Below are 13,085 nucleotides of genomic sequence, written 5' to 3'. Positions count from 1 at the left end.
CCAATCTTGGTGACAAGGGGTTTACTCCTTCGTATTTATTCCTGGACAGTTCAAAGCCCCAAAGAAATCAATATGAGTGGTCTAACATGGTTAAACTACTTCACTTACGCTTACAGAACTGTATACTAAACTTTTCATAGTAGCCTCTCATCTGCAAGGAAAGTGCACAAACCACTAAGCTGAAGCCCCCACAATTATAGCCAATTGGAAGGGAAAGTTTGACTCTGCTGCTGCTGAGCAACCATACAGCTATAGGAAGAGACTGTATGATTTATCCAAAGGATGCTGATAACCAGCTGTAGTGTTACACAACTGTAACCTTAGCCCCCAGGAAATTAAGCCTTCTCAAAAAAAAAAAAAAAAAAACCCCAGAAAAACAAAACAAATAAACCCAAGTCTGTTGTAAATCTAAGCCTCAAAAACCAGCATTGGCGAGAAACTTGGAAAATAGTCTGAGGTAGCAGTAACAGAAATCAAGACGTGTTTACATATTCTGTAATTGACCTAAACACTTTTAAAAGATTTTTAAAAAATACTTATTAGGTATACAATATTCTGTGTGTATGTCTGCAGGCCAGAAGAGGGCACCAGATCTCATTACAGATGGTTGTGAGCCACCATGTGGTTGCTGGGAATTGAACTCAGGATCTTTGGAAGAGCAGGCAATGCTCTTCACCGCAAAGTCATCTCTCCAGTCCTTGAAAAGATTTTTAATTAGTGTACGAACGTGTATGTCTAAACGTATGCCATTTGTGTGGGTGCCTGAGGCTTTGAGTTGGATTTAAAATGTGAGCCTCCATCTAAGAGCAGTATTGTGAACCTGAGCCATTTTTCTAGTCCGTCCTCCAGCCTCCCAAGACAGGGTTTTACCCTGTAACCATACTCATTTTGAACTCCTAGTAACCCTTCTGTCTCAGTATCCATAGTGTAAGATTCTAGGCAAGAGATACCACACATTTGGCCAACCCAAACACTCCTAAAAATCAGGTAAAAGCCAGATCGAATGGCACATACATCTGGAACCCCAGCTACTCAGGAACAAAACATTGCAGTGATGGAGTGTCTCTTTAATCCCAGCACCTGGGAGGTAGAGATAGGTAGATCTCTGTAAAACTGACTTGAGCCTGGTCCACAGAATAAGTTCCAGGACAGCCAGGGATATGCAGAGAAACCCTTTCTCAAAAAACCAAACACAAACCAAACCCAACCCAACAAAAAATTCAGGGCTACACTGCAATTGCAGGGCCAAACACTGACAATTTAAAGAACTTGTTCCAAAATAAAAAAGCTAAGAGTTATTGGGAATACAGTGTTTTCTTAGCACATGAGGCCTGGAGTTCAGTATCTAATATTGGGTGGAGAGGATCATGAGTTACAAAGGAAGCTTAGGTAGGATGATTCCAACTTCAAGGTCTACTTGACAATTCAGTAAGACCTGTCTCAAAACAAAAACCAGGGCTAGGAGTATAGCTTAGTGACAGAATGTGTCCCTAACACATGAAAAGGCCTCCTACACTAAATCCCCAGTATTTTACAGAAACTCCTAATTTGAGCATGCGAGTCTAGAATCCCAGCACTCAGAAGCAGAGGTACATGACAGACTCTGCCTTGGGGGAGGGGGATGCTTGAGGATGTAGCTTAGTTGAGCTGTCTACCATGCTCTAAACCCTGAGTTAGGACTCCAGCACTAAATAAAACTGGGCATGGTGCACGCATACCAACACTTGAGAGGTTAGAAGCAGGAGGAACAGAATTTCAGATTAGTTTATCATACTCAGGAACACACAGATGTGCAAATCCATACCACCTTTTCTAAAAGCCCACCATGGTGTCAACATACCTTCAATCCCAGTACTCAAGAGACAGAAGCAGGCAGGTCTCTGAGTTGAAGCCAGCCCAGACCAACTTAAAAAGTTATTTCTATATAGTTTGAATAAGGGATTTGGAAAATAGTGTGCATAGGGGAATAGAGTAATGATGATATGTGCCATATTGTAAAGACAGAACAATTAACTTTTCCAGCTTGGATTGGCTTTCTACAGCTCAGCAGCAGCTTAAAAGATGGGATACACCTAATACATACAAGCATCAGGCATAACCAGAAAAAAGGAGTTATGTTTAGGCTCATAGGTCATTACATTAATATTTGGAGGCAATCTATTCCACGGGTTTGCATAGCATTATAATTTAGGTGGCTGTCAGAGACACAAACAGGCTTCTTAGTACTGAGGACAGAAGTGCCTTGAGCATGTTAGGCAAGGGTTTTAGCAGCTCTATACCTAAATATTTTTTATTTTTAAAGATTTATTATGTACAGTGTTCTGCCTGCAAATATGCCTGCAGGCCAGAAGAGAGCACCAGATCTTATTGCAGATGGTTGTGAGTAACCATGTGGTTGCTGGGAATTGAATTCTGGACCTCTGGAAGAGCACAAAGTGCTCTTAACCCCTAGTCATCTCTCCAGCCCCTAAATATTTCTTTTTATAGGACAGGTTACCCCACCTAAGATAGAGGTCAATATAGAAGTTGGTAGGAAGCAGTTGGTAACTCATTTATAGTCAAACCTAATTTAGGGTGCAAAAATATTCCATTTAAATGGTTTCTCACTGTGTTTTGAAGCTGCTCTTTACCTGTAACGTGAGGCACTCCTGAGTAGTTTGGATACCACAGGATCACTACAGTGCCCCTGTCACAAACCAAATAACCAATGAGAATGCTCACTTGTAATTTTGGCAAAGTTGAGCAAACAGGAACTGGCCTTACTTTTGATAGGCAGTGGCAACAGCATCTTGTCCAAATCAATTGTAACTGTTACTTGGAGGAATGGACTCAATCCCCAACATCACAAATAATCCCACCACCCTTTTCACAAATGAGGAATCTTTCTGCTCCTGAAACATATTCGAGTCTTTTTCGAGACAGGGTTTCTCTGTAGCTTTGGAGCCTGTCCTGAAACTTGCTCTTGTAGACCAGGCTGGCCTAGAACTCACAGAGATCCGCCTGCCTCTGCCTCCCGAGTGCTGGGATTAAAGGCGTGTGCCACCACCGCCCGGCATGAGTTGTTTTGAAAAAGAGTCATGGATACGATCACGTAGTATCATGGATACCATGCTTTAAAAAAAAAATCCTTTAATCACTAGAATGCAACATTTGCAGGTTTTTTTTTTTTTTACCAAGTAGTAAGTTTGAACTCTCATATTTTTGGTAGTGTGTCATCTTTCATTAAAGAAATATTGCAAAAAGAGGAGTATTGGAAAATAATCCTCAAAGGGTTAATAGCTCAGTGCTGTAACACTTGCCTACCTAGCATGTACAAAGTCCTGAGTTAGCTCTCCTATAGTGGTTAAACTCAGCTAGATATCTTGATACATTTCCAGCTATGGAGAATTCTAAATGAAGGGAGGGCATCATGTTGTTCAAGCTAGCCACCAGTCTAGAACTCCTTATCTTCCTTCTAAGTGCTAGGGTTTTAGTTCTGTCCCCATTCCCCAAGTTTCTGTTTAGCCCTTGAAGTCCAGGAACTGGTTCTGTAGACCAGGGTGACTTCAAAGATTCCCCTGCCTCTGCCTCCTAGAGTTAGAATTAAAGCAGTGTCACCACACATTGGTTGCCCATTTTTTAACTTCCAAAAAACTTACTGTGAAAAATGCTAAACAAATACCCTAACTCGTCACATTACATTAAAAAGGAACATTCTTTATTCCCTGCACTCGGGAGGTAGAGTTCTCTATGAACTTGAGGGCAACACTGATAAACCTGGTCTAGAAAAAGTGTGGGCTAGGGGTGGAATGGGCATATGGGACGTTGACACTCCACAGGTTGAGGATATGGCTCAGGGGCTGAAGGCCATGTACAAGGCCCTTAGTTGAATACCTAACATTGCAGCAAACACTCAGTACGAAAAGTGTATGTGAAAGCAGGAGTGGTGGTAGAAAGGAAATCTTTCCCTGGTAGATAATTCAAATAGTGGATATGACCTTGAAAATTCTTAGAGGAAGGCCTGGTACTGGTGGTTCATGCTTTTCACTGAACACTTAGGGGACAGAAGGCTATCTCTGAGTTTGAAGCCAGTCTGATCTAGAGAGTGAGTTTCAGGATAGCCAGGGCAAAACAAAACAAAATAAAAGTTCGTAGAGAAAGCTAGGTGTAATGATACACACCTTTAACCCCAGTACTTGGGAGATAGGTGATCTCTGGGAATTGGAAGCCAGCCTGGTCTACACAGTTGAGTTTAAGGACAACCGCAGCTACATTGTGAAACCTTGTTTTTTTCTTTATTTGTTGAGGAGGGTGTCACTGGTATAGTTCAGTGGGTAAATGTGCTTGACATAAGCCTGAAAACTTTTTTTTAAAAATATTTTTTATGGTTTATTTAACTTTTTATTTTATGTGCATTGGTGTGAATGTGTCAGATCCCTGCAACTGAATCTTCAGACAGTTGTGAGCTGCCATGTGGGTGCTGGGAAGAGCAGTCATTGCTCTTAACCACTGAGCCATATCTCCAGCCCCCAGGCCTGAAAACTTGTGAGTTTGGTCTGGGGATCTGGCAGTAGGAGACAAATGACCTCAGAAAGGTTTCTCTGATCTCCACAAAGATACACGTGTCCACAGAATCTGACCAATTAAGTGTTGATAGCATATGCTATAGCCAGAAATTCATCTTCCTGTTTTCCCTCACCTAGACCATCTACACTGCTCAGGCTGGGTTCAAATTAAAACTTTAACTTTTGGCACTCGGAGTACCTGAGAGGTACACAATAAAATGAAAATTACTTCTGGGATATGCAAAGTAACACTAGCAGAACTTAAAACTTACTAGCAATGAGGAAAAATAATTGTAAAATAAACTCAGGGTATCTTTAAAACCTTCACTCACATTTCTAGAATAAGATTGAAATAGCAAGAATATATGTTCAACTTTATAGCAGGTATATTAAAAAAAATTTTCTTAGACCTGAAGGGAGCAAGGATGTGAGTTGATATGCAGGTTTGGCAGGATCCCAAATTCAAGCCCAATCATAGGGTAAAACAGGGTCTCTATCCCAGACTGAACTCTGAAACTCCCCACGTTGCTAGGGATGACCTTAACTTCTGATCCCGTTTATAAGTCCTGAGTTCTAGGATTAAAAGTATATGCCTTCACTCCTGGTTTATGGGGTCAGACTGGGTGAATGCTAGGTAAGGACTCTATCAATTTGGAATAACTACATCTATAGGCATCTGAAAAGTAAAAAAAAGATAGCCATACCTGGGGGGAAAATCTGACTTACTGCCACAAATCAAGCTAAATAGTTTAAAGTACTCTTCAAGTCACCAACTCCACACAGTGGGACAAAAAAACTAGGCTATCACTGCTAAAGGTTGTGTTTCCATTTATATTTACAATGCTATTCTTTTGTTTGTTTGCTTTTAGAGAAAAGGTTCTGCAATAGCCTTGAATGGCCTGCGACTCTCACAAAGATCAGGCTTCCAACACAGAGTCAGCCAAGTGCTAGGATTATGTGCCACCATGTCTGGCCGGTCTACTTTTTTTAACTGCTGTTAGATTTAAGAAACAAAAAACAAAAATGGGAATTAACAAAAGTGGATCGTTAGTAACAGTTAAAATTAAATTAAAAAAAAATTGGCAAGGATTTTTTGTGCATGTTACTGAGGAGACTAAAATTTTACCAATAATATACTTGAAATATCCTTTTAATACAACTGGGCTGGAAAGTTTGAAACATAATTACTAAAAAGTTTTTGTCACTGATTTAAATTGAAACTGTTCTTTGGTCTTCAGATTATCAAACACATCTAAAATCCCTTCCTGATTTTAAAGAGTGACAAAACTTAATTTTTCCAATGCTATTTTCAATTCTATTAAGGCACGGACATCTCTGGATATGAACTTTAGCAATTTCTTTACCCTGAGCATTTACAACTGGAGAAAAAAGGGCTCACGTTTCATTATGTAACAAGAACAAGAAATCCACGAGGACTAAACTGAGATCTTTAGTTGTTATTAGAACACCCAATCTAGACTTAAGAATGATTCGTTAAAGCATGCACAAAAACCTAACAATGAAAAAAAAGTCACAACTGACAAATATTTTGGTTAACATTCCAAACATGTTCAACCAACCAACCAACCAACATGGCCTAGTTTTTTTTTTATTGGTATTCACTTCAGTAACTTGAATCCACAGATATAAGCAGTATATAACCAGAGAGTTACAAGTAAACACAGATTATACATGCAAAGTTCTGCTCACAAAGGTCACATGTGCAGGTACATGAATTAGAAGCGTGCGTCTAGAATTATGGCCAAACTGTTTTTAAAATGCAGAAATGTAAAATCACATTCTGAAAATATAGAGATGGTTTACACACTTCAAAAATCAAATGTTGCTTATACCAGAGATGTATGACAGCTACAGGATTCAAGTGACAAGCAATAGGTTCTCAGGAAATTAATACTGGTCAAAGAGAACGGGAATATTTTTACATTTCACTGAAATAACATTCGACTACTAGAATACGAAACCTAGCAGGAACTCAGGGAAAAAAAGTTACAAATCTAAAGCCAATTACTTAATTTCTTATCATCTAAACAGCATGACATTAAAAGAAAACTGCACCTGCATTCGAATTGCCAATTTCACATGAAGATCTCTAAAAAGGAAATGCAACCAAAACAACTTCCAAAGTCAAATGAAGTCTGCAAGGCTCAGATTAAACTGTGGAATGTTTCAGATGAAAAGTAATAAAAAATACAATTGGTTTTGTTCTTTATTGAATGGAATCAAAAGTTGACATTTCTTTGAAGCCTCGAACTACTAAATTTCATTTTTCTGAATGGTTCTATGTTATCTCTTATTGGTGCAAGTTGTTTTCCATAAGTTTACAACAGTCAATCTCTATGAAGTACTTTTGTCTGTTGCCATTCTGATGAAACAAATACTTTTCCATTAACTTAACCGTATGTGTCCTTTCTGCTATAACACTTAAACACATGAACAGACATCTATTATTTTTCCACTAAAACAAAAGAGTACAATAGTTTTCTAACTATCAGTATTGTGTTTAAAAAAGGTTAACATTAAAATCAAAGAACCATTGTTTTCTTGTGAAATAATTAAGCTTCTTGTACATCTTAAGTTTCCTTCTTCTGTCTCCGTTCTTCTGCCAATTTATTCAGAAATTTCTGAAGGGAAAAAAAGAATTACAGGGACTAAGTAACTGTTGAGACACCTAGTATACATATATATTAGTTATAAAATATTCACTCCAAGTTTAGGGACTTACACTAATGTCTTATATTTTATGAATGAGTTAATCTTATCATAGAAAACTAAACTTGCTCAGGACACAACAATAAAGCATGAAAAAAATGGCAAATGGGGAAAACGGATATTTTAATGTGCAATTAACCCTAACGTTTAGAAATAAGAACTCGATTATATAGGAAGAAACAGCTAGATTAGATCTTTGTTGTAACAATTTCACTGACCTAAAAGAGCCATAGTTATACTTTGAAAGACCATGGCTATGACCGGCTGTGCTCTAATAAAACATTATTTATAAACAGCAGGTGGCTAGGCTACAAAGTATAGCTTGGAGACCCCTTCTACCTATGATCTCCAACATATGATTTCTAGATATAGATCAATTAAGATTCTAAGGGAATATGAAAGATATTTAAAAAGCATTTCTGTTTCTTTACTTCTGGTTAAAATATATCAGTACTGGTTACTGCAGATGATGAGAGGGTTAAAAGCCATTATATCCTTAAAAAGAAAATGAAAACAAAAAAAAAAAAAAAAAAAAAAAAAAACACAAAACACCTAGTTAAGTGTCAAAACAGTTAAGAAAACTGCCAATTTATCGTTTGAGCAACATAAACTCCCCAATACCCTTTAAATGCAGCTCATTCATCTTTGCTCTAAGTATTTAGTCATAAAGCATACCCTTCAGGTAATAAGCATGGCTTTGACACCACATGGCCTAAATCCAAACAGTGGATTTGTAGTATGAATGAAGCTATACTCATCCTCCTCCCAAAATAAACTGCTGTTAGCACTGAAAATGACCACCATTCTTTTCTTATATCCATAACGGTAAGAGCCATACAGATTGCAATTTGAAAACAACATCAATGATATAAACAAGAACGAAAATTATTTTTTTTATTCACCAGTCAACAATGTGCTGAGATAACTGAATGCTATACAGGTTGAGTTTCTCTTGTTTAAATAATTTGGGATTTGTTTGTATTAGGGAGTTTAGATTTGAATGAGGTCCCATGAAACATAGTCAAAAGATAACAATTCTACCTTTTCTTCCCACTGAAACAAAGCTAGGACCTTACACTGCTACCAAGAGCTCTGCCACTGAGCTGCACCTCTATCCCCCAGAGGTAATTTCATTTTTTCTTCCTTGAATGTGTAAATGGGTAAAAACACATGCTGAAGCCAAAGATTGATATCGGGAATCCTCCTTGATTGCCCTTCAATCTTATTCATTGAAGCAGGGTCTCTCAATCAAACCCAGACCCGCTGATAAAGCTGGTTTCACCAGCCAGCCTGCTCTTAGACAGCTAGAATTACAGTCTTACCCCTCCCCAGCCTGGCATTTTCTGGGGAGCTATCCTCTTGCTTTCACAGTAAGCAGTTTTACCACTGAGCTATCTCCCAAGCCCCCACACAATATTTTTAGGAGTACCAGCATTCTGACTACAATTTTTACTGCTACTGGACCAGATGTGGCGAGTCCCAGACTGTCAGATTAGGAATATTCAACAAGTAGCCACTATTCATTATAAATGAAGGAATGTGAAAAACCAAATGTCTTATAACTGAATTGAATAATACTTTCAAGTTTCCTTGTATTACTTAATATTGAGACCTTAAATAGGGTCCTAACTAAAAAGCACAGTATGAATTTGTTCTTGCTTCCCCCTTTGAGGTTTACCCATTAATGCTATAATGTAGAAATAAAAAAAAAATCTGTTGGTTATTAAAGCGAGAACATCATTCATAACATTAGAATAACATTTTTTAAAGGTGGCTCACACTTATCCAGTACTTAGGGAGGCTGACAAAGAAGGATCCCAAAGTCTAAGATATACGAACTAGGGAGACTCAGTCTCTAAAATAAATCAGGGACTCGGCACTCAAAAACTTTTGACTGTTCTACTTTATGTTTGGACCTCTAGTTTCTTTGAAATTTGAGAAATTAGTTTGAAAATACTTGGATAAGTTATAATGTAAAAAAATAGGGTTAGAAATTATTACTTTTCTTTCTTCCCAACTCAATACACAGCTAAGAATAGCACTGATCCTCCCGATTCTATCTCCCAAGTTTAAGAATTATAGGTCTACACTGCTGAATCTGATTTTGAGTGAAAAGAGGTTCAAAAGTTAGTAGAACCCATTAAATTCCTTAAAGCCCAGCCAATTAAGGAAAAACATCTTTGAGATAAAGCATTATGATGGGTCCAAGGACATACACACATTTTACTTATGTATCTCATTTATTTCCATAAATCATTTGCTTTCATAAGTCTCCTCTTATATTCAGCCTTACCTTTAATTTCTGATAATGAGGAAGGCTGCTGCAATGAGTATTCTTTGCAACTTCTTCATTTGTATAAAAGAGTGAACACAGCTTACAGTAAAACCCTGTTTTAGGTATCACATAGTCTATACCTAGAAACACAAACATACATTCTTACAAATTAAGTAAATTTAAATTTTACTTAGTAGTCTCAAATCTTTCTTCCTGTCAATAAAATTTGAATCAGACAACATATTTGTGAAAAGTCCAGTACAGCCTAAGCTAAAAACACAAATAACAACACAATATTCTTTTTTTTACTTAACCGATGTTCAAAGTCCTACCTATCTGTACTCTTAAAATGGAAGACAAAAATATTAACGAACACAAAACAAAAAGCAATGTGGAGTTTTAGAAATCATCATGAGAAGAGAGAACATAGGGGGATGATAACGTAATACAAAATTAGGAGGCACATGGAAGAGGAAACTAGAACAATATGTTGATGTAAATTTACAAATATCGGGAAGAGAAGAAAACTTTATATATTAGCAAAGCTTACATAAGAGCAACTTTAAATCTTATTTTAATACATTTGCTGGGAGAAAAAAAGAAGAAAAAGAAAGTCTTTAAAGCTTACCAACAGGAACATTAGGCTGATACGGTCCAATTCTATACTCATCTGGAATTGCATAGTCCTCCTTGTTCTCGTCATTCTGGCCATCTGCATTTTCACTTGCGTCTTTGTTTGGATCATCAGCATTCTCAGCAGATTCAGCACCTGGTTCTGTATTTTCCTCATTTTTAATCCCATTCTCCAATGCAGCTTCATTTTCTTGATCAAGATCCTCCATCTTGTCCACCTAAGTTTAACCAAACCATCATCATTTTTGTCACCAGGTTTAAATGTCATGCCTGATTCATGAAATTTTTGAAGTTTTGAATCTTTCCTCATCAACAACCTCATCTAGTATGACAAATCATCTAGTATGACAAATTATTGCGCAAAAATAATCCTGCATTAATTATCCCTTCTCACGGATGCTATACTTTCTTAGCCAGTATAAGTCAACCCTCAGCACTATCCTTAAAATGAAAGTATTATTTAAGAAAGGAAACAAATTTTCTGCTAGACTCACTAATGACTTCAAAAAGACTCTCAGCTTCTTTTTCTTTTTCCTTTTTTTTTTTTTATAAAGAAAACAGGTTTACTGAGCATACTCTAAGCAGGAGTAGGATGGTCAGTAGCAAGACTAGATTGCGGCCGATTTAGCTTGTCATAAAGTTAAATAATGGGGTTTAGCGTTGTTGCTTAGTGATGAAGTGATGAAGAAAATCCACACTTCATCAAATAGAAAGCCTGCCTCATCTGAGAAAATATCAAAAGACTTTATATTCAGGCTGGAGAGATGGTGCAATGGTTAAGAGCTGTGATTTTAATTCCAGAGGATCTGATGCCCTCAAATAGACATATATAGTCAAAACACCAGTGACCATAAAATAATAAAGAAATCATTAGGAAACAAAAAAGATTTACAAAAATGCTATAAAAAAAGATTATATTTCTCTGTGGGTCTGACTCAGTGGTGGAGAGAGCCTGCCTAAGACTTGTCAGGCCCAAGGTTCTATACTCAGCACCATTAAAATAAATAAAAGGAAAGAAATTTCATATTTTATACTTTCTCAAATATGCTAAGAAATTTTTGAAAAGAAAAAAGAAGTTTTTTTTTTGAGTCAGGAACTCTTTATGTAGCCCTGGTCTGTCTGTCTTGGAATACCCAGAGCTATATGCCTGCCTCTCCCTCTCTCCTAGAGTTATGCGTGTACCATCAAATCTGACACTCAAAAACAATTTTTAAATAGTTAAAGTAATTGAGTTACTTAATATCAAACTTATAATCTTATCTTTGTAGTTATTTGGGTATTACTATGTTGCACAGCTGAATCTCAAACTCAACTCTACCTCCATTAAGTTCTGAGATTACAAAGATATGCCACTTGCTACCATCTTCTTGAAAACAGACATACCAGCATTTAATAATTACAACTGCAAGACAAAGGCTTGTCTACTTTAAAGTCCTTCTTGTACTTTTGTTTCAAGTCTTCTTTAAAAGTTGACTATTTTTGCAGCTAGAAGGAAATGTTTCTACTGTAGAGTTTCCTCTTTGTCTTTGAACTGTATCTGATTTATCTGACCCTGCTTCAGGTTAAAATTGATTTGACCCAGTATTCTAATAAAAACATAAATATAAAGCTTACTTTTTTAAGTTTTTTCTTGGATGCTGCTGAAGCACTTGCATCTTTTTTCACAGCTTTATCTGAAGGTTCCTTTTTTCCATCAGACGACACATCCCCTAAATTAGCCAGATCAGTCTCATCGCCCACTGAACTACCACTTTCTAGGAGAGCTGCAGCTTCTTCCTCATCCACAAGCAGCTCATCTTCAGACTCAAGAAGCATACTGGGTTCCTGTTCTGCCTGGTCTTCCTTGGTGTCTTTCTCACCGTCCTCACCCGACTTCTCTTCTTGTTCTTTACCCTCAGCTGGACTCTCAGTCTTCTGTGAACCATCAGTCTTGGACTTCTTATCACTTGGCGATTCTTTTCCATCTGGAGAATAAGATCTTTTCCTGAAATAAGATAAATGTACATTTTGTTTGCCGAGTTGGAAAATAAAAGTTTAATGTCGGTATTCATGGTTAATATCGATTGTCAATTTTGTAAGATCTAAGATTCAGGGCATCCTAAATGTGGATGGTACCATTCATCCCATGGACTGTCTAAGGTCCCCAATTAAATAAAAAGGAGAAAGTAAATTGAATGGAAGCATTTATCTTTCAATGTGACCAAACTCTCACTGCTATTATTTCCTGAGTGTTTAAACTTGTAAGCCTAATCAAACTGTTCTTTCCTGAAGTTGCTTTGGGCCAGATATTTTTGTCACAGCAAAAAGACTAGCAATTATTATGGAGTATACAGACAGACATATGAAAAATGAAATTACCGGGACTTGTCTTTTTTCAGCAAGTCAATGCCTCTGTTAGGAATCTGAAAGATAAAAGTTTTGAGAAATTAAATACATTAAAAATTTACCCATTTGTAGAATTTATCAATTAAGTAACATTCTTCAACCCTCCTTTATATAATCAATTTAGTTCATTCAATCTGTACAACCACACCTAAGAAAATCTACTTGGATTTTAAAAGTTCATTTTAACCCCCAAATCAACAAAGAAGTGGGCAATAAATCATTTTGGAAGCATAACTCTAATAAAGTTTAAACAGGTTAGAGCAATGGATGATGCTTTCACAAAACACAATCTTTCTACTGCAAAAGAGGAGCCTTTTATTTTTAAAGGGGAGAAAAAAAACGGGGAGGGGAGAAGGGCAGGTGGTTGATGGCACACACCTTTAATTCTAGCACTCAAGGCAGCAGTAGGCAGTACTCTGGGGCTCGAGGCCAATCTAGTCTACAGAGTTCCAGGACAGCTAAGATTACAGAGAAACCCTGTACGTACGCATGTACAAACACACAAACACACACACACA

The 13,085-nt window shown here is 37.2% G+C and overlaps 1 protein-coding gene across 4 annotated transcripts in view; it reads right to left on the bottom strand.

Moving 5' to 3' along the window:
• Positions 1-6,132: 6,132 nt before the first annotated feature.
• Positions 6,133-13,085, bottom strand: part of Matr3 (matrin 3) — a 35,093-nt gene continuing 28,140 nt past the window's right edge. For 3 of the 4 annotated variants that reach the window (XM_026783624.1, XM_005355933.3, XM_026783625.1), the window contains 5 exons: positions 12,541-12,584; positions 11,797-12,166; positions 10,178-10,400; positions 9,568-9,689; positions 6,133-7,186 (listed from right to left, as the gene is read on the bottom strand). In XM_026783624.1, coding sequence (XP_026639425.1) covers positions 7,136-7,186; positions 9,568-9,689; positions 10,178-10,400; positions 11,797-12,166; positions 12,541-12,584 — 810 coding nt within the window. In that variant the 3' untranslated portion in view covers positions 6,133-7,135. The remainder of the gene's footprint in view (positions 7,187-9,567; positions 9,690-10,177; positions 10,401-11,796; positions 12,167-12,540; positions 12,585-13,085) is intronic. The other variant, XM_005355936.3, reaches the window with a different exon arrangement.

Source organism: Microtus ochrogaster, chromosome 18 (assembly GCF_000317375.1).
Source record: "Microtus ochrogaster isolate Prairie Vole_2 chromosome 18, MicOch1.0, whole genome shotgun sequence".
In the NCBI taxonomy this organism is placed as follows: domain Eukaryota; kingdom Metazoa; phylum Chordata; class Mammalia; order Rodentia; family Cricetidae; genus Microtus; species Microtus ochrogaster.
The sequence above is the reverse complement of the archived record's forward strand: the minus strand, read 5'-3'. Positions and strand labels throughout refer to the sequence as shown.